General features: G+C 53.7%; 1 protein-coding gene across 49 annotated transcripts in view; it reads left to right on the top strand.

The window, feature by feature from the left end:
• The window catches only part of INPP4A (inositol polyphosphate-4-phosphatase type I A), a 117820-nt gene that overhangs the window by 82507 nt on the left and 8964 nt on the right, over positions 1 to 26349 (top strand). For 12 of the 49 annotated variants that reach the window (XM_081484506.1, XM_081484487.1, XM_081484491.1 and 9 more), the window contains 13 exons: positions 1423 to 1527; positions 2009 to 2117; positions 6613 to 6796; positions 7174 to 7392; positions 8038 to 8287; positions 11728 to 11760; positions 15817 to 15989; positions 16851 to 16974; positions 17917 to 18043; positions 18270 to 18410; positions 20287 to 20384; positions 20482 to 20594; positions 24010 to 24164. In XM_081484506.1, coding sequence (XP_081340632.1) covers positions 1423 to 1527; positions 2009 to 2117; positions 6613 to 6796; positions 7174 to 7392; positions 8038 to 8287; positions 11728 to 11760; positions 15817 to 15989; positions 16851 to 16974; positions 17917 to 18043; positions 18270 to 18410; positions 20287 to 20384; positions 20482 to 20594; positions 24010 to 24164 — 1831 coding nt within the window. Of the gene's footprint in view, positions 1 to 1422; positions 1528 to 2008; positions 2118 to 4075; positions 4094 to 6612; positions 6797 to 7173; positions 7393 to 8037; positions 8292 to 11727; positions 11761 to 15796; positions 15990 to 16850; positions 16975 to 17916; positions 18044 to 18269; positions 18411 to 20286; positions 20385 to 20481; positions 20595 to 24009; positions 24165 to 26349 lie in introns of all 49 variants that reach the window. The other 37 variants (XM_081484527.1, XM_081484519.1, XM_081484528.1 and 34 more) reach the window with 10 other exon arrangements.

The raw sequence follows: 26349 nt of genomic DNA, 5'->3' as shown, positions 1-26349 counted from the left end.
GGAGCACTCCATTTTAAGGCTCAAAAGAGAAAATGAAATACAGACACCTCTTATTAAAAGATGCCACTTGATTTCCAAAGCATGTTCAGATAGATTTAGAAAACAATGATAAACTCACTCCCTTTTGATTCCAAATGGAATGACTTTGGTTTTCTATTATTCTCCAGATTCTTCCCTTCTTCCCCTTTTTATAATAGAATTTCAGGTTTTCAGGAAAGTCATAAGCCCTTAATGTGGTTTTGACACAGAACATAGGCACCTGTCCATGGACTTGATTGAGAAGAAGTCAGATACAGGAATGATAACAAGATGATGGTGCCCTGGGTTTGGTTTGCATATGAAGAAAACATCTAAGTGTATTTCTAAGAGAAATGGCAGTGTTTACCTAAAGGGACGTAGGGACCTGCTGGTGCTGGTTGCTTGTTACCTGGGAAAGTCTGAAACCCACACACCTGGGTGTTTCTGGAGCAGAGCTTCTGAGATGTCATTGTGAATCTGTGTTCCCTGAGAATCTTGATAACAGCAGATCTGGGGTTTGGCATTTCTAACAGGCTCCCAGGAAGCTGGTGTTGCTGGTCCGTGGGCCACCCCCCCCATCAGTAGCTGGGGAACAGTTTCCTGGGCAAAGCGTGGAACAGATGGTGGCCAGGCTTCATTTTCTATGCTGGCAAAATAAATGTGCCATTTTTTACTAAATGAAATGTTTATTTCTCCTCATTGTCACTGTAATTTATAATCCCTTTCTTTTCTCGGCATGTAATTCTTCACTTAGTTAAGTATCCCAGTCATAGAAGTAAGATTGTGAATATCTTGTTAGGAAACACGGTCCAAACTCCTGAGCCATCAGGGTGTACGCGAGGATGTGTGAGTGTGTGTTCCAGGGCCAGACAGGTGCCCTGTGGCGTCTGCTCACCTTGATTGACCTGGGGTGATGAGTAGAGCTTCTGATCACTTTTCAGATTTGAGATGTGTCACTGCTGTCACGCAGCTTCTCAGATCTTAGATGCTGGAAGCTCTGCAGTGGGAACAGGCACTTTCTGGCACGGGCCCACCTGCTTTTTATAGCGGTGCTGACAGCAAGTTGCACACAGTCCCATCCATGAGTCAGACCTCTCGGCTGAGAGCTGGTGTAGGCAGGCCTGATGTCGTTCCTCAGCTTCTGAGGGTGGCTCCACCTGCCTCCACTCACCCCTGGGGCCCCAGACCAGTCTTCTGGCTAGGAGCCGCTGTCCCTCAACGTTTCACAACCCCCGTCATCAGGGAAGGAAATGTGCTCGTGGGCAGCTTGGAATTTCCGAGGCCTCTGCCGACACACACCTGCTTACCCACAGCAGTATCCTCACGGTACCCCTTCTCTGTGTACCTTTCTCGCATGCTGGGTAAGGGCTGACCATCTTTATCTTCTCCCTTTCCGATCCTTAGGTCCCTCGTTCAAAGCAAGCAGTTTGAAAGCAGATAAAAAGCTAGAATTTGTTCCCACTAACTTACACATACAGAGGATGAGAGTTCAGGATGATGGAGGAGCAGGTAACTGTCCCACTGGATCATGTCGCTTCTTTCCCCTGCTGGCCCTTGGCCCCTGAGCTGTCCCACGTCTGTCCTGTGCATCTGCTGTGGTGTTGGGCTGAGAGCACAGCACGGGGACCTCCAAGGCCTTTGTGAGGAGGCCTTCCTCTAGCACCTTCCTTTCGTTTGTCCTCCCTCCAGCTTCCCTTGTGTTCCTGGGGCAGAAAATGGCCCACAGGTCGTCCTTCTGAGGCAGGGATGCAGTCTGAGTGTTGTGGGTGGCTGTGTGGCCCCACCCCAAGACACACACAGGATCCTCTGAGCCAAGATGATGGTACTGGGCTTCAGAGGCCCTCTGGCACCCTGGATGGTGGGACTAGGGTTGCCACAGGCTGCTTAGAGCTGGGCTGGCGAGGGACCCCAGAGCTTTGTACATAGCCCCGTAGCCAGCTTGTCCACAGGCCTGAGCCAGAGTAACGGAGGAGAGCTTTCTGTCATTCAGACCAGAACTATGACATCGTCACCATCGGGGCGCCAGCAGCACACTGCCAGGGCTTCAAGTCAGGAGGTCTCCGCAAAAAGCTCCACAAGTTTGAAGAGACCAAGAAACAGTAAGTTCTCAGAGGGTGTCTGTCCTCCTTGTTCTGCTGTCTCAGGCTTCCTAGATTAAAAAAAAAAGTCACCCCGGGCCCACAGAAACATCCCGCATCCGATCTGCTTCTGCAGGGTGGGGGGAGCTGCCTGAGGTCCCTGTGCTGCTCTTTCTGCACGTCCAGGCTGGGCGGTGACGCGTGCCCAAGGGCCTGTCCCTGCAAAACAGCAGCCGATTGAAAAACCGCCCGGAGAGTGGTGCCCCCAGCCCTCGCGGACTTGGCGAGCTCCGCTGCCCTTTAGAAACCCTGGTCGAAGATCACAGGGTGTGAGGCCTGGGAAAGATGGTTTCCTGTCCTGGCGGACATTGGTGGTCAGTGTTCCCAGGGTCAGAGAGGCTCCAGGGGCTGCAGGGAGTGACCAATCAGAGCGGGGAAACAGCGAGGTGGGAGGGGCATGTGATAAGGGGCGGGGCCTCGGGGCTGGAGCTCCAGCGAGAGGGGCAGGGCGAGCTGGTGACTAGAGCTGACAGGTTGAGCAGGTAGGTCGACACCAGTGCTAGGAACCTGCTGGAGAGAGGTTGCAGGGGTTGCTGCAGGGCAGGGGAGACAGGGAGAGGGCACTAAGCCGAGCTGTCATGTCCGACACCGGGAGGCATTGGTGATCTTCCCGAACATCACCTGGCTAGAGTTACTTTGACCAGAGGGCTCAGGTGTAGGAAGTAGACGGGATACGTGTAGGTGATGCCGTGGGCTACTTGGACCTAGAGGTGGAGGAGGAGTGGGGCCAAGACAGCTTGTCTCAGGCTGGTAGGAGAGATGATGGCAAATGAGGGGAGATGGTGGAGGACACTGATGGAGCGAGGTTCTAGAGAAGATGGGGAGGCAGCACTGGGCAGTGATCCCGGAAGGGCCAGGAGGAGAAGGTGGTATCGCAGAGAAAGAAGAAGCTGGGGCCACAGCAGAGCAGCCTGTGCAGAATGTGTAGTTGAGGGGCCCCAACACCAAGGCCCACGATCCTCAGGAGGACCCACAGAGCAGTCGTGGAGGCCTGGCAACCGAGTACACACACAGTGCTGGCTGCAGCCTCGAGCCAGAGCCTGGCTCTGTGTCCTGGGCGGGTGTCAGGACAGGGCTTGAGCAGGTTGACCTTGGACTGCAGGGGCTGGGGAGAAAGGACAGGTGCAGTGGGCTGTGGGCTGAGGACTGAGCAGGCAGGCAGAGGGCACCCAGGGAGTCAGGGTTCAGAGCTGTCCCCAGGGCAGAGGGTGGGAGGTGAGTCTCAGACTGGGCAGCATCTCTGGGATCCTGCCCACCTTCCTGCAGTCCCCTTGACCCTGATCTGGCCCCACCAAGGGCTCCTCAAACCAGGCCACCAGACCCACCCGAGGATTCACCAGCCTGGTGGTCCCCTGGGAATTAGGGCAAAGACAGCTTCCTGTGCCACCGCCGCTCTGCACGGCCAGCCGCATGTGTGTCGCTGCACTGCATGTGGCCGTGTGGAGGTGTGAGCGTGCAACTCGAGGCTGGTATGGGGCCCTGGAGGAGAAAGCCTCCAGGTCAAAGGGCTGGCCCTGTCCCAGGAAGGTGGGGGTGTTGATACCTAGTTATTCTGCATGTGAACTTCAGAACTCTTATTCCCCAAAGGCTTTTGTAGTGTTTTTCAAATATATAATGTACATTTTTATGTATTTTCCTACTAATGGCATAAAACAACCTGCGGGAATGGTTTGCACCAGGGGAGCTATCCTTGGCGCAGGTGTAACCCACCACATGGGGTGTCTCCCTGGGGCTCAAGCAGACGCTCCTCTGACCAGGGAGCACGCTGGGCTCCTAAGTTGAGTTCTCCCTGTAGTTGGGGCCTCCTCAAGTTATCTCCAGAATTTTGATGAAAGAGAACTTGGTTTTTACGTTTTTTTGTTTTGCATTTGCCGTTTGCTAACAAGCTGCTAATATTTCATCTTGGTTCTTTTCTTTAGCAGTTTTGAGGAGTGTTGGTGAGTTCTCTGTCTGTGGAGAGTGTGCGTTTGGGTCTTGCTCTCGTGCAGAGAAAGCCTGTCCCCTCCTCTGTGAGGTGCTGCCTCCGCCGCACCCCTGCAGGCTCCTAGCTGTAGCCTTGTAGACAGAATTCTCCTTCCAACTGCAATGTTCTGTGATAATGAATAGCCCGTCTCCAGTCTGCTGTTTCAAACCCTCCCAGTCTGGCTGTGTCACTCGGAGCAAAGACTCAGCTCTCTCTCCATGACGAGGAGGCACCTAGGCCAGGCAGGTCCCGGGTGCTGAGGTTTCAAGCCAGTACAGTGGTGTGTTTGGAGTCCCTTCCTGGCTTCTTTTACTGCCATCTAAGGTCTTCTGTTTTTACTTCCCCTTCACCTCTCGCAGGGATGAAACCAGCTTATTTTTTTTCCTTTGGCTATGCCTCACGGCACATAGGGTCTTAGTTCCCTGACCAGGGATTGAACCCCTGCCCCTGCCCTGGAAGCGCAGTGTCCTAACCGTAGACCAGCAGGGAAGTCCCCAGCTTACATTTTTATATTTAATGGTTAATGGAGATTTGCAAAACAAATTACTAGGGTCAGTTTTACCCCTGGAGGGCAAACCGGGGATTAATATAACCAGATGACTTTCTCCACCAAAGAAGGAGATGGCAGGTGGAATCATGCTGCCTACTGACTGGGGTCCCCAGATGCTGCTCCAGGCCTCCCCAGGCTCACCCAGAATGCCGCCCCAGTCCAGAACAGGGGTTCTGCACCAGGACTTGTGAGGCTCCCACTGCCCTGGGAACCGCTACCTCCATGGAGCTGGAGCAGCTCCGGCCCCTGGCTGGGCGGGCCAGGGTGCCGCGGGGACATGGCCCTGCCCCCCAGCCGAGGCTCTGCAGCTGCCCCATGTTTAGCCTGTGGTTGGGCTCACGTGACTGCTGTTCTCAGTCGTCCCTGAACAGCCGCTGTTTGAGGAGTGTCCTTTCTCACTCCCGCCATGTGTCCCCTCCGTGAGCCCCAGTTACTAATAGGACCTGTGTGTGAGGACTCTTGGTGAGTGGGGAGGTGATTCCTCTTCGGCTGGCTGGAGGCTTTGTATTTGCTGAAATGGACACACCATTCCACACACACACGAACGTGCACCTCACGTCACGTGTGTTCTCTCAAGATTGGGGCCTGGGAAGAAGAGATTTGAAAACTCCTGTCCTGAGACTTGACTATGCTGAGTGGCAGCTATTCATTGGGCAGAGTGATTGCAGCTTGGAGAGCAGCGTGCACACCTCATGCTGTGCGGGCCTGACTGCGGCCTGCTGCATGGGCTTCTGACACCTCCATCGTTTCTCACTGTGACGTCTGGGCTTGGGGTGTTGTTTGCTCTGGGGTGCTGTGGTTTTTGTGTGTGCATGCTGACTCCGTAGTCTGTCAGGGGGCAGGGCAGGGCCGTTTCTTGGTGACCTGGCTTCGGGTTAGCCTGGAAAGAGCCCAGTAAGGAAAGGGTTCATCCCTGATCACGTGACCCTCATCTCCCGGGGCAACGAAGAAGGGTGAGGTCCTCCACCTTCTCTCCTCCCCCAGAGTCAAAGGGCAGTTCTTTGAGGGCATCAGTCAAGGCCCCTCATTCCATGAAAGATGGGTGCCTTATCTGTTTTCTGCCTGCTTCCTTTGCTTCCTCAGGTGGTCTGATATAGGGTTAATTTGGCATTTTAGCCAAGAGACATTCAGTTTATGTCCCCATCTAGAAGGTACCGAGATGGAATTGGTCACCGTAGGCTGCTGTTTGTGCCAGGCAGTGGCTGAGCTGTGGCTCTGATGTTACATCCCAAGAGACACACGCATGTCGCTTGGTGGCAGAGAGAGGGGGAAGGACTGGTTTCCTAAGTCACTGAGGTAGCCGGGCCTGGCCTCCGGTTCAGCACGTTCTCCATGCCCCCTTCATCCCATGGGACAGTATTTTCTAAGCAAGGGAGTCCCAGAGCAGGAGAGAAAGGACAGAAGCCCAGTTTTCTGGGGACTTGCTGAGGTAAACACACAAAGGAGGGGGTGGGTCTATGCATAGGAAGTTTGAAGTCCTCATTGGCCAAATAAGAAACCAGGTATCTTTTGGTGAAGTCCAGCCCCCACCTGAAGTCTCCTTGTACTGTGACATGACCCCCTCCAGTATTAGCAGATCCCAAGTCTCCACTTAGGTAACACTTAGAAACTGATAAAAGTGGTTCTTAGGTGAAAGGTGGTGGAAATTCAGATGACTGCTGGGCTCAGTATCTGTACACGTGTATAAACACAGTAGAAATACAGATACGTGGGAATATAGATAAAAGACTTAACTGTATTTTAACATTTCAAGCCTCTACCATATAGACGGGATGGATCTCCTGAGATTTACTCTTGCCCATCAACAACTAGACTAGCCTAGGAAAACACTCCTGAGGAATAGGATGCTTCACCTTGCGTTGGGTGTGGGCTGGGGTTGGGAGGGTGTCTCCAGCCTTGTCAACTTGGGAGAACCCTTTTGAATCTGTTCCAATGCTTCCTAGCACGTCATCCAGCTGCCAGTCCATCATCTACATACCACAGGACATCATCAGAGCTAAGGAGATCATCGCCCAGATCAATACCCTCAAAACCCAAGTGAGTTACTACGCCGAGCGGCTCTCGAGGGCAGCTAAGGACAGGTCTGCCACTGGCCTGGAAAGAACACTTGCCATCTTGGCAGACAAGGTAGGAGGGACTCCCCTGCTGCAGATGGGGTGGGTCCCATGGGTGTCTGAAAACCCCTGAACACCTCACACGTGCTGAGAGCTGTCCACACAAGTGGTGACATTGGGATGACCTTGAAGGTCTGTCTGCCTTCAGGTCTATTTTCCACATGGCCTGGAGTGGAGGTCTGGGACTGGCCTGTGGTCACAGAGCTGGAGGGGGGCAAGGTAGTGACAGAGCCCAGGGCTCAGGATCCTCGGTGATGGCTTCATGCCCTTGACTTTGCAGCGAGTGCCAGGGGGCTTGTTGAAGCTGGGGCAGCTCCTCCGCCTCCTTAGTAATGTCCTGCTCAGCACGTTCTGGGTGCTCAGAGCCTGGGTGTGCGTGTGTCCCTGCAGACCCGGCAGCTGGTCACTGTGTGCGACTGCAAGCTGCTGGCCACCTCCATCCATGGGCTGAATGCCGCCCGACCTGACTACATCGCCTCCAAGGCCTCGCCCACCTCAACCGAGGAGGAGCAGGTGATGCTGCGGAATGACCAGGACACCCTCATGGCTCGGTGGTCGGGCAGGAACAGCCGGTCTTCTCTGCAGGTGGACTGGCACGAGGAGGAGTGGGTGAGTCCGCACTCCCCCCACCCCTACCCCCTGCGCAGAGCTGGCCTTGAAAACGCAAGGCCTTGCTCTCTCGCTGGCCATCGGCCCTGCCAGGCTGCATCTTCCTGGAACTGAGGGACCAAGGACTTGGGAGCTGTGCTCTGACATCGTATCATGTTGCTCCAGAAGGGTGGGCTCCAAGAGCAGGTCTGCCCCTCTTGTAGTGACACATCACAAAGCCAACTCTGTTGCTTGTTGGGTCTGCTCTTCAGAGGCACTGGGCTCCTCCAGCCCCACCCCAGTGTCCTGAATTCTGTCTGTGTTTCTGGAGACACCCCCTGCCCCAACCTAAGTGATCAAGCAGCTCCCTCCCAGAGGACCTCATCTCCTGTGATGGTTGTGTGAGGTCTGCTGTGGAGGGAGGAGGGGACAAGACTGTCCCTTCTGCCTGCCCTGGGCTCTGGGATAGTGACTGACAGACTCTCCACAAAACAGGACATTGATTTGTCATTGGAAAAGCAAATGCACCTTTAATAAGGAGCTGTGAACTATCTTGCCGTTTCTAAATTGTGGGCTTTAGGGAGCATGGGGCCCAGGTGGGGATCCAGGTTGTGGCTTGTGTTCTGTTCCACCCGAGGCACTGACCCCGTGCCCTTGCTCTGGAAGGAGAAGGTGTGGCTGAATGTGGACAAGAGCCTGGAGTGCATCATCCAGCGGGTGGACAAGCTGCTGCAGCGCGAGCGCCTGCAGGGCGAGGGCTGTGAAGACGGCCTCCCGGGCGCCGGCAGCAGCTCCAGCCGGAAAGGTAACCGGGGCAGCCAGGCCTACTGGATCCGACCGGAGGACGCCCTCTGCAATGCCCCCTCCTCGCCATGCCCTTCCGCTGCATGCTGCCCTCACCCAACCACACCCACACGTGCGTATGCAGCCCGATTCCCGCACATACTGTCCGTCTGTCTGTGTGTCTCTAACTCCATGACCCCACGCAGACTGCAGGGAGGCCTCTCAGCAGAGGGGGGTGTTGCAGTGCTCAGAACAGCAGGTGGTGGGTGGGGGGCTCTCCGCATCTTCAGGCTTGTTGGCCCTCAGCCCTCCTGGGTCAACCCTGCCACGTCTGGGAGGGTCGGGCTCCTAAGCATTTGTGGTTTGTCCACTAAACTGGGACCTGAAAGAGGCGGAATGGTAGACACCTTTCTGATGAGATTGCCTGTTGCATCAGGGATGAAGGAACAGGTGCAGCATGCAGGGAAGAGAGAGCTGGTGGCAGGCCCAGCGCACTTGTCTGTAGAGACTGGTGGTCATGGGCTGGGACCGCAGCCTGCTGCCCTGGACCGTGCTGGTAACTCAGAGGGTGGGTCCCTCTCTCATGCCTGGGGCCCCAGCTAGGTTTATCTGTTCAGCGCCACCTCCAGGGTGGGTCTCAGTGGATGGCAGGACAGTGGCCTGGAGCAGCCTGCTTCATAAAGAGCCCACTGTCTGTGGAGACGGAGCCTAAACCAGACACTCCATCCTGCCGGCTCCTAAAGCTGGGGGTAACGTGCTTTCTGAACACGCAGGTGCTTGGTCCCTACAGCTCTGGCCTTTCCTAAGAGCTGGTGGGGCCACGGGCCAGGCAGCTGAGACTGGCCGCCGCCGCCTCCTTGCTCCCCTTTGGGAGTGTCACACGGTGGGAAGTGAGGCCCTGACGGGCCTCCTGCAGCAGGACCTGTTTCTACACTGGGCAGCGTTCCTTCAAGACAGTCGGGCTCCTGTCGGATGCCCTCCCCACCCCAGCCCTCCTGCAGTCTGTCCCCAGGCCGCTCCTCTCATGAGCGTGTATCTCCACAGTGTCTGCGTCCGCCACTCTCCCATCTGTGAGGGGTTTGACTTTCAGTCCCCAGACCCATGTTTAGTTCATGGAGCTGTTTTGTCATTGTTCATGTTCTCATTTTTTACTGTAAATTGTGTTGCTTTTAACAATCTTCAGAAAGTTCATTGCTCATGTCTCTTTGATATTGTCCTGCTTGCAATTTAAACATTTTTCTGGAGATTAAAAAAAAAAGTTATTGATTGAAGTTTTAAGAAATGCAGGAGGTAGTTTGTTTAATCAGGTATACTGTTGTGTTCGTAACTTATTAAATGTCCTCTTTTTCTAGGCACATCTCGTAATGTTCAAACATACAGACAAATTTAAGTGCAGTTTTGAAGTGATTTAAATGAGCATTTATTTATGATACCTAGGGTTTGACTGGTACCTGTGTGTGCCTGACAGATCAGCTCTATTGTGCTCACAGGAATAGGAAGTGTTTGAGAGTCTGACTCTGCTGATCAGCATTCAGAGAAACATGTGAAACCATATGCCTCCAAAGTACCTGCCCATGACCCTAAGCATAGCCGGGAAGCCATTCAGACCCCGATGTGATGAGGTGGATCAGGGAGAACCAGACTGAGATGTTTGTCTTAATCCGTCTCTCGTCCTCAGGGGCCAGAGCTGGGCTCTGTCATGCTTCCTGATGCCCTTCCAAGTTCCCAGGGTAGTCGTTTCGGCCTAATGAGCAGGTTGGGCTCACACCAGTGTATTGGTTACCTGTGAACAACAACAACTGCTTCTTGGAAAGACTTTATTATCCCTTTTCATTCCAGTTCTCTACCCTGTCCTGAGTCCTTGGTTTTCATCTTTCATCAGGAAGTTGCCCTGCCTCAACCTTGCCTGGTGGGCAGGGTTCACCTGGGGCCAGGGCTCAGCAGGACCCACTGACCAGTCCCCACCAGCAGAAACCACAGAGGCTCCATGGGCCTCCTTCTCCTCCTGGTTGTCTCCCCAGTGACCCGTCTTCACCCCTCCCCACCAACCTGCCAGGATTTGCTGACTTCCACGACATTCCATGCACACACACTCCTGCTCTCCTCATCCCCAGAGAGTTATTCCAACCTCGGACCTGCTTTCTGTTAACCCAAGGTCCACGGGTCACACCCCAGATCGTGTGCCCTTGAGATTATGTGCTGCATGTGTGTGGAGCAGTCCACTGTGGTCAGAAAATCTCAAGAGACTCAGTGCCCTAAGGCCACCAGAGGAGATCCCTCCTTCTCCCTGATATTGAAGATGAATTTACCCAGCAGGTTTAACCCCTGACCTCTTCTCAGGCATAGTCCCAGCCCAGCCGCTTGGGATCAGTGCGGATCATGAAAGCAGGCTTCTAGACCCTTCTCCTCATGGAGATTCAGGATCTCAGAGGTTATGGGGAGGCAGGAGTCGGTCTTCTTCCCAGGTCTGAGGTACTTCAGGTTTTAACCAGACAGATGTTCTGTGTCACACACCCCATGGTAGTTTCCCTCCTTAGGAAGCAGATGGTCTCAGGATGTTTGTGCTCTGGTGATGACACTGAAGTCTTCACCACACACAGGTCTTCATTGTTGCTCTGTTTTCTGTCCCACTGGCCAGTTTAAGAAGTCATGGCCAAAGACAATTAGAGGGAAGATCCTGGCCACTGCCCTCCTGCAAAGTCCAGGGTGTCAAGTCTCCATTCAGCTGGTTCTGTCTGTTCTTGGGGATCTGAAACTGCCTATTTCAGGATCTGAAAACATTCTAGGAAACCAAAAGTTCAGACATAAAATAAGGTTTTACCCCCAAACAATCCCTTTTCAAACTTGTTTCTTAAAAAGTGGCACACACAGTTAACCAGGAAAATTTTAGAGTGAGAAAAGGAAGTGAGTGCTTCCTGATGCTGGAAAAGGGAAAAGTGAGATTGAAGTGAGTACTTCCTGATGCTGCTCAGTGAGGGTGAAATCAAGTTAAACTTGGTATCTTTAAGGGACCCAAGGGGACGTTCCAATTGTAGCCCTCCCTCAATCATAAAGGTTTTGTATTTGGCTTACGTGGTAAAGATTGGCGTGGATGTGTTCAGTATATGGGTTTCCTGACCGGACCCCAGCCTTTTGGATCTCAGCAGTTGACCTCTAGCCCAGGCTCCGCGGCCCGTCAGGGCAGTGGGCTCTGAACCGGACGCTAATTTACTGGTCAGTTTCTCTCACTACACATCTGCTTCCAGATATCGTGAGTCAGCATGGGCTCCAGCACATGCCATGCGATGGACATGGGGGCTTCATCGCATTGTGACACGTTAACCTGCTCTTCCTGAAGAGCGTGTCATGTTGAAGTGTCAGCAACATGAGTGCTGACGCCGGTATGTTGGGCGGTGCGCTCCCAGCGGCCCCCCCACCTCCCTCGGGAAGAGGCGGGCAGGCCCCCGGCCTCTTCTCCGCTCAGTTTAGCCAGCTTACTGCCAGCTGCTGCTGCAGTTGCTCTAAGCGTTGAGTTGTTGGTGTTTGAACTGTGTGCGTGCCTTAATCATCCATGTCACCTCCATTTCTGTGCAGATTGCAGCCCCCCTCCTGAAGAGTCCAGCCCAGGTACGTGGTTTCCGTTCAAGGCTCCGCAGACCTCTTCTTAATATCCAGGTTGTGTGCGTAGCTCCGCTGTCAGATTACCTTGTGCTCCCAGACTTGGGAAAATACTTTAGGGGTTCTTCCTTGAGAGGGATGCAGCAGCTATTCTTAGGTGTGCTGAGGGGCCAGGGGGCTGGGCACTGTGGCATCCTGCACCCTTTCAGATGGTTCGTGTCTGAGTGCTCTGGGGGTCCTGAAGTCAGGGGCCTGGTTAAGACAAGTTCATGTTTATAAATGATGCTTCCTGTGATTCCACCTGACCCTGCAAGCATCCCATGAAGGCAGGGAGGCAGATGAGTCATAGCTGCCCAGGTGCTGTGACCTCGCAGCATCCTCTCTTCTGAGTCTGGCTGTGGCGTCAGACTTCCCATCAGACACTGCTGGGGGCTTCAGGTGGAGTTAGTGCTAGAAATGGAGTCCTTTCTGCTTCATTTGCATGGAGGAATCGGTGTTTATGACTCTAGTTCAGGGGTCGGCCAGCCACAGCTCTGAGGGAATCCCGTTCACCTAGATACCATTTTCCTGAAATGAGTCACACCTGTTCGTTCATACAGTGTCCATGGCTGCCCTGGGGCAGTGCCAGAGTTCGTTAGTGGCAACAGAGACCCCCGGGGCCTTCAGAGCCTAAAATATGGACTGTCTAGTGCTTTACAGAGAAAATGTGCCGACCCCTGCTCTAGTTCATATTGAGTTTCCTGAATGTGGCTTGTGGTTTTCCCAGAGGGAGCATGAGACCCCCAAATACAATGTTTGTTTTGTTTCCCTTACAAAAGACAGCTACCTGGTCAGTCAGAGGATTACGTACCTCTGACTGCATATGTAAACACGACAAGACACCCACTTCTTATGTCGAGTGCAGCCAGCCAGGACTGTGGGGTTTACCACCCTGTTCCCATGCACTCCACGAGCATCCTCTCACTCCCAGGGCACCAGGCACTCAGCTCTGCTCACGGCGGTTCCCCCAGAGCCCCGTGTGGTGGTAGCTCCTCCGTGGGTAATCTGATCGGGCACCTGGTAACTAACCCACCAGTTTGCTTTCAGCCCCTCAGTTTCTCTCCCCCTACCCTGCCCCAAGTTTAGTGTGGCCATGAGCAGGTCTCGAGCACCAGTCCCCTGGGCTCTCCAAGGCAGCGGTTACCTGGGTGTCCCCCTCTCCATCCAGTCCACGGCCTGGGCCTCTGCCTCCAGAATCCCAGCCCCGCTGAGCTTACCTGCACGGCAGGTCGGTGCCTTCACGCTGCACTGTCTCCGCACGGTCTGTGGCAGTGACGGTCCCCAGAAATTAAGACCACGGGAGGTGGTGGTGGCCCTGGAGCAGCTCGGGCTCTCCTCAGCTCTGCGCATCCCGCAGTTTGCGGAGCTGACGGGCGGTCTGGCTTGTACGCTCTCCTCATCTCCTGTCAGCTCCGTCACTTCTTTCTGACACTCAGGTGGCTGGTCCACAGTTGACGTCAGATGAACGCAGACGGTCCCCTGCCGAGAGTTCCTTCACCTTTTCTCCCAGGGCTGTGTTTAGTCTGCGTTAGAACACGCACATTCTCTCATCTCCCTACTTCCTCCCTTCCCGCCCCTGTTAATGAGAATACGCAAAAGCACTGCTATCTGAAGTCGCGTGGTCCTGAGTTGGCCCCCCCCACCCAGTGGATGTCGCGGGTGAGCAGTGAGACAGGAGCTTGTCCCACAAAGGAATCAGCTGCACCACAAAGGGTGCTGCTTGGTCACTGGTGTTTTTTTTTCATAGCCAGACTTTCTCGATGAAGGAGGCCGAGTAAACCCCTTCACCAGCCCTAACGTCCCAGAGTCATGTACTTAATCAGGTTCCAGAAGAAATCTAGTTATTGCCCCTGAAGTTCATTTTGTTTGAAAGTTTTAAATTTTGGTCTCTCTTCATGTTGACACACAATGTCTTGTCCCCAGCCACTGCTCACTTACGTAGTCAGACGTGTTCTTTTTGTGTGTCTGGGAAAAGACTTAGCCTCTGTGAGGCTGTTTCCTTACCCATATTAGTCACCCCCTCTTTGTGGATTAGATGAGAAAACAGTTAAAAAGTGAGGTCTCACAGGTATCCACTAAGGGCTGGTTACACTCTATGTGAACCCTGGAGCCACCTAGACACGGCCGAGCCCTTCTCTGGGCGATGTCAGGCTCATCTCCCATTCAGGGCTATGCCTCTTCTCTTTGACAAATTCTGGGTGCTTTCTATTTTTTTAAACCATTCTTCAATACTACAGTTTTTTCCAGTGGTTTTTCCCCTCTAATGTAGCAATATTGAGCCATTCTTATATGTATTTCGTTTAAACAGAAGTAAGGCAAAGTCAAAAAATTGTATGCAGACAGCTTGTTCAGTCAAATAAGACCACTTGTATATTCTGCTCATTTTCAGGTTAAAATGATCATAAATTTGCATATTACACATATACATTCACATTAAGTGGAAAAGTCAAGCAAAGCTCTAAGCATTTGCTCTAAGAGCATTTACTTCTTAGGTGAAGGAGAGTCTGAATGACTGCCTGCCTCTCTCCACAGGAATTGACTGTTAAAACTTAATGACTGTTGGCCTTTTTTGATAGTTGTTGAATATAATTGACACGGATTCGACAAGAGTTATTCAAAGAAACAAAAACATGGCCTTGGAGAATTTTAGAGGAAGGAAGAGATGTGGATGTTATTTACTGCAGTCATGCTGTTTTACTGCGAAGGCCCCCATGGCTGAGTGGTCGGGGGAGCTGCCTGCGGCCTACCCACCACCGCTCAGCAGCAGCCGGGGCCTGGGACCCACATTTTCCACTCCTCCACCGGGGTTCTTCGTCACCATGATTTACTTACTAAGACCTTTCTGCTGTAGACTTTCTAAATTTAAGCCTGCTTGTTTTCCATCATAGATATAAATCCTCATGCATGTACAGTGTGCCTTGCATGCACACTTAGATCATTTCCAAATTCTGAATTGCTGTGTAGACTTGAAAATCTGTGTCGACTATACAGGGAAGTCCTTTTGTAGGTTTTAGGCATTTCTCTAAATTTGTTTCTCAACAGAGTGTGATGCACACACAGGGCAGAGCTGCGGCCCCCTTTTCTCTTTTTAAGATTCTGTTTATCTGAGACAGATTTGACCATCCTGGCAGCTGCCCTGCTCACGAGGCCTGGGGCCTGTCCTGAGTAGGATGATGGCAATGGGCATCCAGTGACCCACACCCCTTCCTAGGAGGGTGCCCTGCCTGGGCCGCATGCTGGATTCTGGGTGGGCTTACCCAGTGGTAATGAGCCAGCACCTATTTCTGGGCTTGGTGGCCTGTTAAAAAAATAACTGATGGGGGCATGGCTTCTATCTGCCGATTGTCTTCTAAACAGAATAGACAAAAAGAGTCAAGGCCAAAAATACCTTTCACTCTGTTCTTTTTCCTCTGAGCATCTATTTTTAAAAAATTGTTTTGGTACAGGGTCAGAGTTTCCTTATATTCCAAAAAAAGAAAAAAAAAAAACAAACCCCAGTACGCTAGGAATAGATGACAGGAAGATGAGGATCGGGGTGGGGGAGTGAGGCGGTGGGCAGGGACACTGAGGGCTGAAAACGTGGGATGCCTTGGGGAAGGGTCTGTCCCCAGACGTGGGCCAAGGGCCTGAGCCCGCTAGCAAAGGCTCAGTGAGGGTGGGTTGACCTTGCTCTAGCACAAGGCTCCCTGCCCACTGCCTGGATCAAGAGAAGCCAGGTGACAGGTCTCCCGGGAGAGGACCGGTGCTGCCCTGAGAGGGACTGGCCTCAGCAGACACCACGTGCTCTCGGAGCCTTTCTATCATCATCCTGGGAGGGAACAGTCAGCAGTGTTTGCGTGGAGTCCGCAGTGATCCGGGAGAGTGGGCCGGCAGGTCCTCAGGAGACGCCTCAGGCTAGAAGGGCGGAGACTGGCTGCACTGGGCGCCAGCTTTGGGCTTCCTGGAGTTGGGAGGTGTGGACAGGGTGGCAGGGCTGGGCTGGGCCTTCTGAGCCCCGCCTTCTCAGCCGCCCCTCCCTTGTGCCAGGTGAGTGGAGCGAGGCCCTGTACCCGCTGCTGACGACCCTCACCGACTGCGTGGCCATGATGAGCGACAAGGCCAAGAAGGCGATGGTCTTCCTGCTCATGCAGGACAGCGCGCCCACCATCGCCAGCTTCCTGAGCCTGCAGTACCGCCGCGACGTGGTCTTCTGCCAGACGGTGTGTGTCGTGAGCGAGCCCAGACCTGGGCCTGGCCTGCCGGCCTGGTCCTCTTGCGCCCTGGAGGAAGCCAGCAGGGCCGTGCCCTCCTGCGTATGGCTTTGCCTGTGCGGCCCGGATGTTGGTGTGGAGGGTGGGGGATGGGAGCTGGAGGCTTGTGGGTCCTCAGGATGAGGGACGCCACTCCTGCTCCCCTGAACCTGCCCCAAGGAGCCTGGGGTTACACAGGCATGGGGTCACCTTTGCTTCTCCCTGCAAAGAAGACGCACAATCTGTTTGTAAATAGCAGGTGTTATACCTGCTCAGGCACCACTCTGTTCTGTTCTGGTGATTTCCCTGCAGAGAAGGCAGAGCTTAAATGAGCACCCCCAGTTTACAAATGCCAGTGATGTAGTCAGTAGCGGGAACAGTGGCAGAAGCTGGGTGGGTTTGTGCGGTTCTGTCCCCTCAGGGCCTGGGGTGCCTGCAAGGGTGGAGTGTGACTGGAGCCCCTGCCCAGAAAACTCCTGAGGGCCCCGGTCTCTGCTCGTGCTCCTCGTCATGAGCACTAAAGTTTCCATTCAGCACTGGACTGGATCTGTGGGCATAGAGGGCCTTTCCCGCACCTTGGGGAAATTGTTCTGGGCTTCCAGAAGGTTCTGGCCCAGGAGTAACCCCACGGTTGGGTCAGGAGGTGAATCAAAACTAGACTGACCTCTGGGAGCAGCAAGCCTAGAGGGCCTTCCCTGCAGCCTCTGTCCCCCATGGCCTCGGCGCTCCTGGCCCCAGGCCCCGAGGGCATGGGGCTGATGCGGGCAGAGCAGTGGGGGCCCAGGACGTGGCTGGGTCAGGAGCGAGGCGCAGCGGTGTCTGTCCCTGCAGCTGACGGCGCTCATCTGCGGCTTCATTATCAAGCTGAGGAACTGCCTTCACGACGACGGCTTCCTGCGGCAGCTCTACACCATCGGGCTGCTGGCGCAGTTCGAGAGCCTGCTGAGCACCTACGGTGAGCCCTGGGGTGGGGGCGGGGGCCCTCCTGTGTGGCCCCTCCTGGCCCCCTCAGTGGCTTTCTGAAGCACGGGTAATGCATGCTGATTAAAATGTATCCAAAAAGCTCCCAAGTATATAACAGAGAACTAAAAACAGCCCTATATAGTTGTGCATACACACACACACTCCCCCTCAACACACACACCCCTGTGTTGCCTTTGTTATGCATCTTGAAAGTTTTTCTAGTTGAGGATAGATGACAAGCAGTAGCTTCCTGTGGAACATTTGGGCCATTTCAGAATTGTCCCTATTAAAACATCTTTGCATATTTTTGTGCACTTTAGGCCCATTTTCTCACCCACTAAATCATTTGGAAGGAAAGTTTGGTGGGTCAACAGATAGGAGTACTTTAAAAATTCTGATATTTCCAAATTGTCTTATATAGGCTTTCTTCTCTTTACCTTCATTTTCTGTTTATTTCTTAGATGGTAAAAGTAGGTAAATTTTTTTTATTAACATATCTCTTTATCTTTGGAGTTATAAGACATTGAAGAAATATCTAAAGAAATCCTTTAGATAGAAAATCTAAAGAAATCCTTTAGATAGAAAATCTAAAGAAATCCTTTAGATAGAAAATCTAAAGAATGTGGAAAGATTAAAACATCTGAAGAGATGACCTTTATTCTTGAAGTTCCCCACATAAGCGTCCCTGTCCCTGCTTCCTTCACCAGGAGAGGGCCAAGGCTAGTTGTGCCAGCTGCCCTTCGTAACGTGGCCGTGGGACTTGCATAGTGGGGCTTGCTCACGGAGAAGTTGGAAGGCACTCGGAAAACCTCCCTCCAGCTCCCCTACCCTCACCCCGCGTCTCAGCCGCCCTGAGCCCGTCGCCTGCCTTCCATGGCTGGTCTGAATGCAGGGCCCCTCTGCCTGACAGCCCCCCTCCCTTTCTGGCCTCCAGGGGAGGAGCTGGCCATGCTAGAGGACATGAGCCTTGGGATCATGGACTTGAGGAATGTGACCTTCAAAGTCACTCAGGCCACTTCTAACGCATCCACTGACATGCTGCCTGTCATCACAGGAAATCGGTAGGCAGAGTTTTCTGATTCTCAGAACCAGCACAGTGTTTTCATTTATGTTCATCACACGTGACATGCTCTTTGTTTTTGCTTCGTTCTGTATCATTCAGCTGATCACAGCCCACGACACTCATTTCAAAGCCTCGGGCCGGTCGGTGCCCAGCCGCTTGGAGATCACCGAGCCTGGCCTGCCCTTCCTCTCCTTGCTCACCCGCCTCCCGTCTCTCTGTTGCAGGGATGGCTTTAACGTGCGGATCCCGCTGCCGGGCCCCCTGTTCGATGCGCTGCCGCGGGAGATCCAGAGCGGGATGCTGCTGCGGGTGCAGCCCGTGCTCTTCAACGTGGGCATCAATGAGCAGCAGACGCTGGCCGAGAGGTGTGGGCCGGGGTGCGGGTGCTGGTGCTTGAGCCGGCAGAGAGCGGGTACTCAGTCCTCATCAGGGCCTTCTGGTTCACACTGGGCCCGCCTTGGGTGGTGCTGGGACAAAAACAAACCAGACGTGGTCCATGACTTCTAGAGGTGGGCTGGTAGCAGGGAGTAGTGGCGCTCGTGAGGTCTGAGAGCGTCTGGGGGCGCTTCCTGGAAGAGTAAGTAGGAGTTGTTCATATGAGGAGGTGGAGTAGAGACCTGGTGTCCCAGGCCGAGAAGCCTGAGCAGAGGCACATGGGGAGACACCACGTGAGGCCTGTATGCCAGGTAGAGAGCCACACCTTGATCCTAAATCCTGTGCCTTGTAAATTCCTTCAGGGTCACCTGGCAGGGAGGAGTTGCATGTGCCCATGCGTGCAAACGTGTGCATCTGTGTTGGAGAGGAGGAGGTTGGGTATGTGTAGCTGCTGATGACCTTCTACTGGTACATGAACACATTTCCTGTTCCATCAATACATGAATGTGATAGGTGTGGTTTAGAATTAAGAGCTATCATAAAGTACACTGATAAGGGCATCTCGTCTCCAGGACGATAATTCCTCTTGGGCCTCTTGAGCCCAGTGGTCAGTGTCCACTGACCCCCATGTAAAGGGTCCTCCCCCCACGATCAGAGACCTTTTAGTGGGACAGGACAGGAGCCAGTTCACATTTGAGGAGATTACCTGCTGGCCACATGCTGGAAAGACATGAGGTCAGATGTGACGAGGTTGTTCAGGAGAGTCTGGGCCAGAGGCTGAGTCAGGCCAGGACCGTGCAGACGGGAGGACCCGATGGAGCTGAGACGTGGTCCACAGCAGGGTGGGTGCGAGAGCCAGGCCTCCCTGTGGGTGGCAAGTGGCTGGTTTTCCGGAGCCGGAAGGAGGATCCGCTGGGGGCAGAGGGCACACCAGCCCAGGAAGAAGAGACCTGGCAGATGTGGGCAGCACTGAGGCGTCCACCTCAGGGAGAGAGGGCAGCATTGGGCCCCCCAGCAGGGAGGAGATAATGTGCTGGCGTCTGCAGCTACTGTTCTGAAGCGATAGTAGTTTCTAGAAGAGGTGTGTCTGGAAAGGTTTCTGCAAAGGGTTGAGGCCAGGCCAGATGGGAGGACGTGGCATGCACAGGGAGTGGGGGGACCAGGGTCTAAACCAGCACAGCCCCCCTGTGTCCCGGGGTGACCCTAAGGGAGCCACAGCCTGGAGGAAAGGCCATCGTGGGCATCTTATCTGGTTGGGCGGGCCGTGGTGGACCCACGGGAGGGCGTCCTGTCCCAGGTCCATGAGGATGACCCGGGACTGTGACAAGGCTGATGTGCACGGAGGTCACTGGGCAGGAAGTGCTGGAGGGGACGGGCGTCCAGACCTGGGGCTCCAGAGCTGCGTGTCTGACAGCACCCGCGGCTCCCTCGTGGGTGGCTTTTCTCCCCACTCCCTGTGGCCTGATGCCTGCATGGAGAGGGGTGGACTCTGTCCAGCAGAAACAGCCGGTCGGGTCTGGTCCCTCAGGGGCACATTCGAGGTCAGGACTGTCGTGACTCCCCAGCCACAGCCCGGTGCTGTCCTGCTCTGGGCACCTCGGGGATGGGAGCACCTCAGTGGGGCAGGGGGCGGGGCAGGGCTGCCTCTGAGGCAAGTCTGTCACAGGTCATGCCTCCTGCTGATAAAACATGTTCAGACTTGTCACCAACATGGACAGATGACCTTAAGCTTAGGGGGAGGAACGTGACTTCAAATTTAGACATGTAAGGATTGAGAGAATCAGCGCTGTTACCTGTAATGCAGTCATCGGGTGCTAGAAGCAAGTCATGTTAGCAAACTGATGGTGTCCCCTTGTGACTCCAAAGGTTCGGTGACACGTCTTTACAAGAAGTTATCAATGTGGAGAGCTTGGTGCGGTTAAATTCCTACTTCGAGCAGTTTAAGGAAGTTCTGCCTGAGGACTGTAAGTTTTTTTTTTTTCTTTTCACTCACAGCAGGTTTCACCCACTGTCTTTTGTCCCCTGGGGCAGCCCAGCTCCATGACCCCTTCCCTCTTCCAGGTCTACCTCGATCCCGGAGCCAGACATGCCTGCCGGAGCTGCTGCGATTCCTGGGTCAGAACGTGCACGCCAGGAAGAACAAGAACGTCGACATTCTGTGGCAAGCCGCTGAGGTACATGCTGTAGTGGGGGGGTGGGTGGGAGGTGGGGAATCTTCACAACAATAATAATAATAATAGTAAAACAGCAGCAACAAGTTAAAGTCTCAACCGGGAGTGAGGACAGATTTCTCCACAAGAACACAGGAGAATCCCTGGACGTATGCCCAGGCTCCAGGAGTTGCTGAGAGTTGCCCATGAACTCCTTACGTTGGGTCTGCCTGAGTGCTGAGGAGCATGACTCAGTCTTCCCGTGGGCGTGTGGCAACCAGGCTTATGAGCAGGTTGTCCCCGTCAACAGCCTGCACAGTCCATATGTGCTAAAATTCACTGCAGCTTTAAATAGGTTCAAAGGGAGACCGCCAGGACCTGTGTCATCTCTTTCAACAATGTTTCCGGTACACTGCTGTTCCAACCTCCTCATTTCTCCTGAAGGGAAGTCCTTATATGTCAGATGTTTTCTCAGGAATTTGTTTCTGGAGCTCCAAGTCCCTGTCTGAGCCCTGGGTACCAGGGCCATTTCAGAGCTCGTCATTCACTCACCCCTGACAAGGGGACATGTCCACACTGATTCTCACACACAGAGCTGAAATGTTATTAGGCCTAACCCCCTCATGAGAAATCTGTATGTAGGTCAAGAAGCAACAGTTAGAACTGGACATGGAACAACAAGCTGTTTCCAAATCAGGAAAGGAGTACATCAAGGCTGTATATTGTCGCCCTGCTTATTTAACTTATATGCAGAGTACATCATGCAAAATGTTGGGCTGGATGAAGCACAAGCTGGAATCAAGATTGCCGGGAGAAATAGCAATAAGCTCAGATATGCAGATGACAGCACCCTTATGGCAGAAAGTGAAGAGGAACTAAAAAGCCTCTTGATGAAAGTGAAAGAGGAGAGTGAAAAAGTTGGCTTAAAACTCAACATTCAGAAAACTAAGATCATGGCATCTGGTCCCATCACTTCATGGCAAATAGATGGGGAAACCATGGAAACAGTGTCAGACTTTTATTTTTGGGGGCTCCAAAATCACTGCAGATAGTGACTGCAGCCATGAAATTAAAAGATGCTTGCTCCTTGGAAGAAAAGCTATGATCAACCTAGACAGCATATTAAAAAGCAGAGACATTACTTTGCCAACAAAAGTCTGTCTAGTCAAAGCTATGGTTTTTACAGTAGTCGTGTATGGATGTGAGAGCTGGACTATAAAGAAAGCTGAGCACCAAAGAATTGATGCTTTTGAACTGTGGTGTTGGAGAAGATTCTTGAGAGTCCCTTGGACAGCAAGGAGATCCAACCAGTCCATCCTCAAAGGAAATCAGTCCTGAATATTCATTGGAAGGACTGATGCAGGAGCTGAAACTCCAGTACTTTGGCCACCTGATGTGAAGAGCTGACTCATTTGACCCTTATGCTGGGAAAGATTGAGGGCAGGAGGAGAAGGGGACGACGGAGGATGAGATGGTTGGATGGCATCACTGACTCTATAGACATGAGTTTGAGTAAGCTCCGGGAGTTGGTGATGGACAAGGAAGCCTGATGTGCTGCGATCCAATGGGGTCACAAAGAGTCAGACGCAACTGAACTGAACCCCCTCATTTCACACATGGGGACAGCCTCCAGCGCCCCACAGTGGCTGGTATCCTACCCAGGAATGGAGCCTGCAGCCAGACGAGAGCAAGGATGCACCTTGCCCCTGTGGCCACTCTGGCCACCCTCTGGAACCTGTGGTGCTCAGCTCCACCACCTGTGAATGTAATTCTCTTTGACCTGTTTGTAGTTCTGGCTTGTCCCCCACGTTTCAGTCGTGAGCTCTCCAGCCTGTGGAATTCACGAGCATGTCCATGTTCACCCTCACTTCATCAGTTACAATTTTACGAATTTGGGTTAATTCACTCTTCCCCTAACTCAGGGGCTACTCAGTCTTAGAGTCTTTTTTTTTTTTTTGTCTGCTCTCATAAGACACCCATCTTCCTCCTGATGGTTTTGGCTGAACTTGCTTGGGTCTTTTCTGTTTTGTCCTTCTCTAGACATATGTGTTGGCCTGCACTCTGCCCTCTACCAATGGCACCTCTGCTAGTAGCTGCATGGTCTCGCCTGAGGCCTCCCGGCCTGAGGCAGGCATGGTGCCATCTGTCCGCAGCACCTCTGGTGTTTTTCTGAGAGCAGCGTGTCCTGGAGCCTGCTGGCACATGACTTCTGGTAGAGGAGTGGCTTCTCACGAGACGCTCATCTTGTTCTCATGGTGCAGCCTCTCGTACAGGCCTGGCGGTGTATATCTGAGGCTCCCGTGGCCAGATGTTTTAGAATTCATAGGGCTTCGTGCTTCAGAAAGGTGATAGGTATATAGTCTACAGTGTGTGCACAGGTGTGTGACAGGGTCATCTGTGTGTAACGTAGTTCATGTGGTTGGTTTCACATTGCTGAGGAGTCTGGGGTCTGGAATAAAGCTGCTGAACATTGCCTTATTGCAAAGTATGAATTAGGGAGTTTCCTAGCTGGCACTAGTGGCAAGGAACCGCCTGCCAGTGCAGGAGATGTAAGAGACACGGGTTCGGTCCCTGGGTCGGGAACATCCCCTGGAGGAGGTCATGGCAACCCACCCTGGTATTCCTGCCTGGGAAGTCCCCATGGACAGAGGAGCCTGGTGGGCTACAGTCCATGGGGTCGGAAAGAGTCGGACAAGACTGAAGTGACTTAGCAAACTATGAATATTTATACAAAATGGGATAAATAAAAATTATAAGTAGTTTTGACATTCCCTCAGATCTGGTCATATTGCCAAGTATGGCTGCCACAAACTTACCCCCGAAAGTCTTTAGTTCTAGGGCTTTCTGGACCTGGGAGCGGTCTATCTGGGGTTGTGCCTTGGGGTGCAGAGCTCGTGCTGCTCAGAGCTCTTCCTGTGGGGAGCGGAGGTGCCTCAAGGCGAGGGGCTGCCCTCTGTGCATGCCCCTTGCTTGGGAGAGGCTGCAGTGGCGCCTCACCCTGCACGGGGCCTCTGATCTCGCTGGGGGAGCCTGTGGGCAGGAGGTGGCCGCAGGGAACTAGGTCTGCTGTGCTGTCCCCACCTGTGTGGATGAGGAGGCACGTAGAGACTAGCGGTCTGCTTTGACTTCCAGAAAGGCCTGGAAACCCGGTGGGGCCAGGTATCCTGGGAGCTGCTCTGACCTCTGCTGAGGGTCAGGGGTCAGCAGCAAAGAGCTGGTCCCGGCGGAGTTGCAAAGGGGGCAGCTGGTCAGGTGGGTGCATGGACGGCGGGGCCTCCAGGAGGAAGCTGCCTTCTACGGAGAGACCTCCCGCCCGGGGCCACCTGGGCCGTGGACTGTCTTGTGACTGGCTCCTTGGTGCTGAGGCTGGGCCTGGGCGCTGAGAGGTTGCCACATGTCCCCTCCCCGCTCCCAGCTGATTCTGCTCTTCCGTCTGCAGGTCTGCCGCCGCCTCAACGGGGTCCGGTTCACCAGCTGCAAGAGCGCCAAGGACCGCACGGCCATGTCAGTGACGCTGGAGCAGTGCCTGATCCTCCAGCACGAGCACGGGATGGCCCCGCAAGTGTTCGCGCAGGCGCTGGAGTGCATGCGCAGGTGAGTCTCCACCGCCACCGCGCTCCGCTGTGACGGGGGAGAACCGCCCCAGGTCTGCACAGTCAGACCCCTGGCCCGGTCCCGCCCAGACGGTGTTCTTCAAGTCAGGGAGCGGGGCTGCGGGAGGGAAGCGGGGTGCTCAGAGGTGGCCGTGTGGCCACCGTCTGCTGCCCATTGTTCCCCAGCCAGCCCCCTGTCATGAGTGCGTCCCCCAGGCTCCTGCTATTCCCGTCGTGGGGGGCTGTGTCCACAGACCGCAGGACTCTGCTTCTCCCAACTGCGGGCTGGGTTTGCTTTCCTGAGCCAGCATCCAGTGAGCCTTTCCTGGCAGCCGCCTGCTGTCCCCGCGCACGGCCACCTGGCCTTAATCATGTTCTGATTCCGAGGCCGCAGGCGCATTTGCAGAGGGAGCCCCAGGGACTAAAACTCTGTCCGCTGTCAGCGATGCCTTGTTTCCAGCCCTGCTGGGAGCCCCTTGCCTCACATACCTAAAGAAAGGATAAGAAACCTGCTTTTCCCGTCTTCTTCCATGTAGCCACCAATGCTGTTCCAGTCTCGTTTCCCAGTCACTTCTACTGAGTGTTCTGTACCATTTGTCCTCTCACCAGATTCTTCGGAGCATTCAATTCTCTTATCCTTTCTGTATGTCTCTGCCGTTTGACCTTCTCACAGTTGTGCACAGGAGCGATGCCTGAGCGCCTGCCTCCTGACAGGAGTGCTTAGTAAAAAGCCACCATTCTGTCCTGTTTGGTCTTTGCAAGTTCCCCCAAACCTCGTGACCTCAGGGCCGCTTACCGGCACACTTTCAGAAAGTTCACACTCTGCCTGCCTTGGCGTCCCTGGCGCCGTCAGCTGCGAGGTGGTGGGAAGGACTTCTCTGGTGAAACACAGGCCCCTGCCAGCAAGGAAGTGAGAAAGATGGAGGGGGCTCAGCTGTCATTGTCAGAGCATCTGGTCCATCAGAGAGACCAGGCCTGAGGTGGGTGTACAGTTGATACCCCTCTATCCAGGCCTCCATACGGTCTGGTTTCTTGAACATGTTTGAGGAAACAGTAGTTGATCCTGACAGCGTCTGAGCACAGGGGTCTTAGGAGACCAGGGAGCATGTGGCTCTTTAGATATGTATGTGGGCAGCCCCACCCGCTGCCTGCAGCCCACCGAGGGGCTGTGTGGGCATTACCTGCCCAGCACAGATGACCTGGGACAGCTTCTGACACACACAGCGCTTTTACCCTCATATCACATGAGTGAGTGATAGTCCTTGAGGGAAAACTAGAGTGGTTCTCATACCCACCCCCCACCCTACAGAACAACTCTCCATATTCTTGCTGTTACAAGGAACAGTGCTAATAACATCTTGACACATAGCTTAGAGCCAGTTACATACATCCATATGGGTGTGAGCGTGGTTAATCCACACACTGGCTAACTTAACCAGTCTCTGAATAACACAGAGAACGCACGCACAGGCACACGCAGTTAGGGGTGTAATCCTGCCCTTGATCTTAGCCTGCCAGTCTCACTTGGCTGTCTTGTGAGCACTTGGGGGGTTAATAAATGGAGGTCTTACGGGGGCTTCCCTCATAGCTCAGTCTGTAAAGAATCCACCTGCAATGCAGGAGACCCCGGTTCGATTCCTGGGTTGGGAAGATCCACTGGAGAAGGGAATGGCTGCCCACTCCAGTATTCTGCCCTGGAGAATTCCTTGGACTGTATAGTCTATGGGGTCACAAAGAGTTGGACACGAGTGAGTGACTTTCGCTTTCACTTTAAATGGCAGTCTTACCGTTTGTAGCACACTATAATTTATCCAGCTTACTGTCGTTGAATTAATAATTGTACAGTGTCAGCACTTTAAACAAGGGTGCAGCGAACACCCTTGTTCTCCCCTGCCCACACGTGCCCTGTTGATTTCCGTGGTTAAGAAGTGTGCACCTTTGTAAGGCTTCTCGTCCAGCCTGACCATGCTCCCAGACCAGGCGGTCACCGGCCCTCTGTGCTGTCATTCCTGGCCCTGTGCTGAGCGCGTCCGTGTCTGGGAAGCCGGCCCTGTGTCCCTGCATTACGGGCAGGGGCCCTACCCCCACAGGCAGGCCACATTGCCCGGGCCTTCCTCTGCTTCTTGGAAACCCCCGCCTGCCTCCAGCTATGAACGTCTTCCCATGTTTCTTATTTGTGCTTTTCT

This window comes from Giraffa tippelskirchi, chromosome 4 (assembly GCF_054371585.1).
Source record: "Giraffa tippelskirchi isolate mGirTip1 chromosome 4, T2T-mGirTip1v1.2.pri, whole genome shotgun sequence".
NCBI lineage: Eukaryota > Metazoa > Chordata > Mammalia > Artiodactyla > Giraffidae > Giraffa > Giraffa tippelskirchi.
Note: the sequence above shows the minus strand (reverse complement) of the source record. Positions and strands in the feature narration are given on the sequence as shown.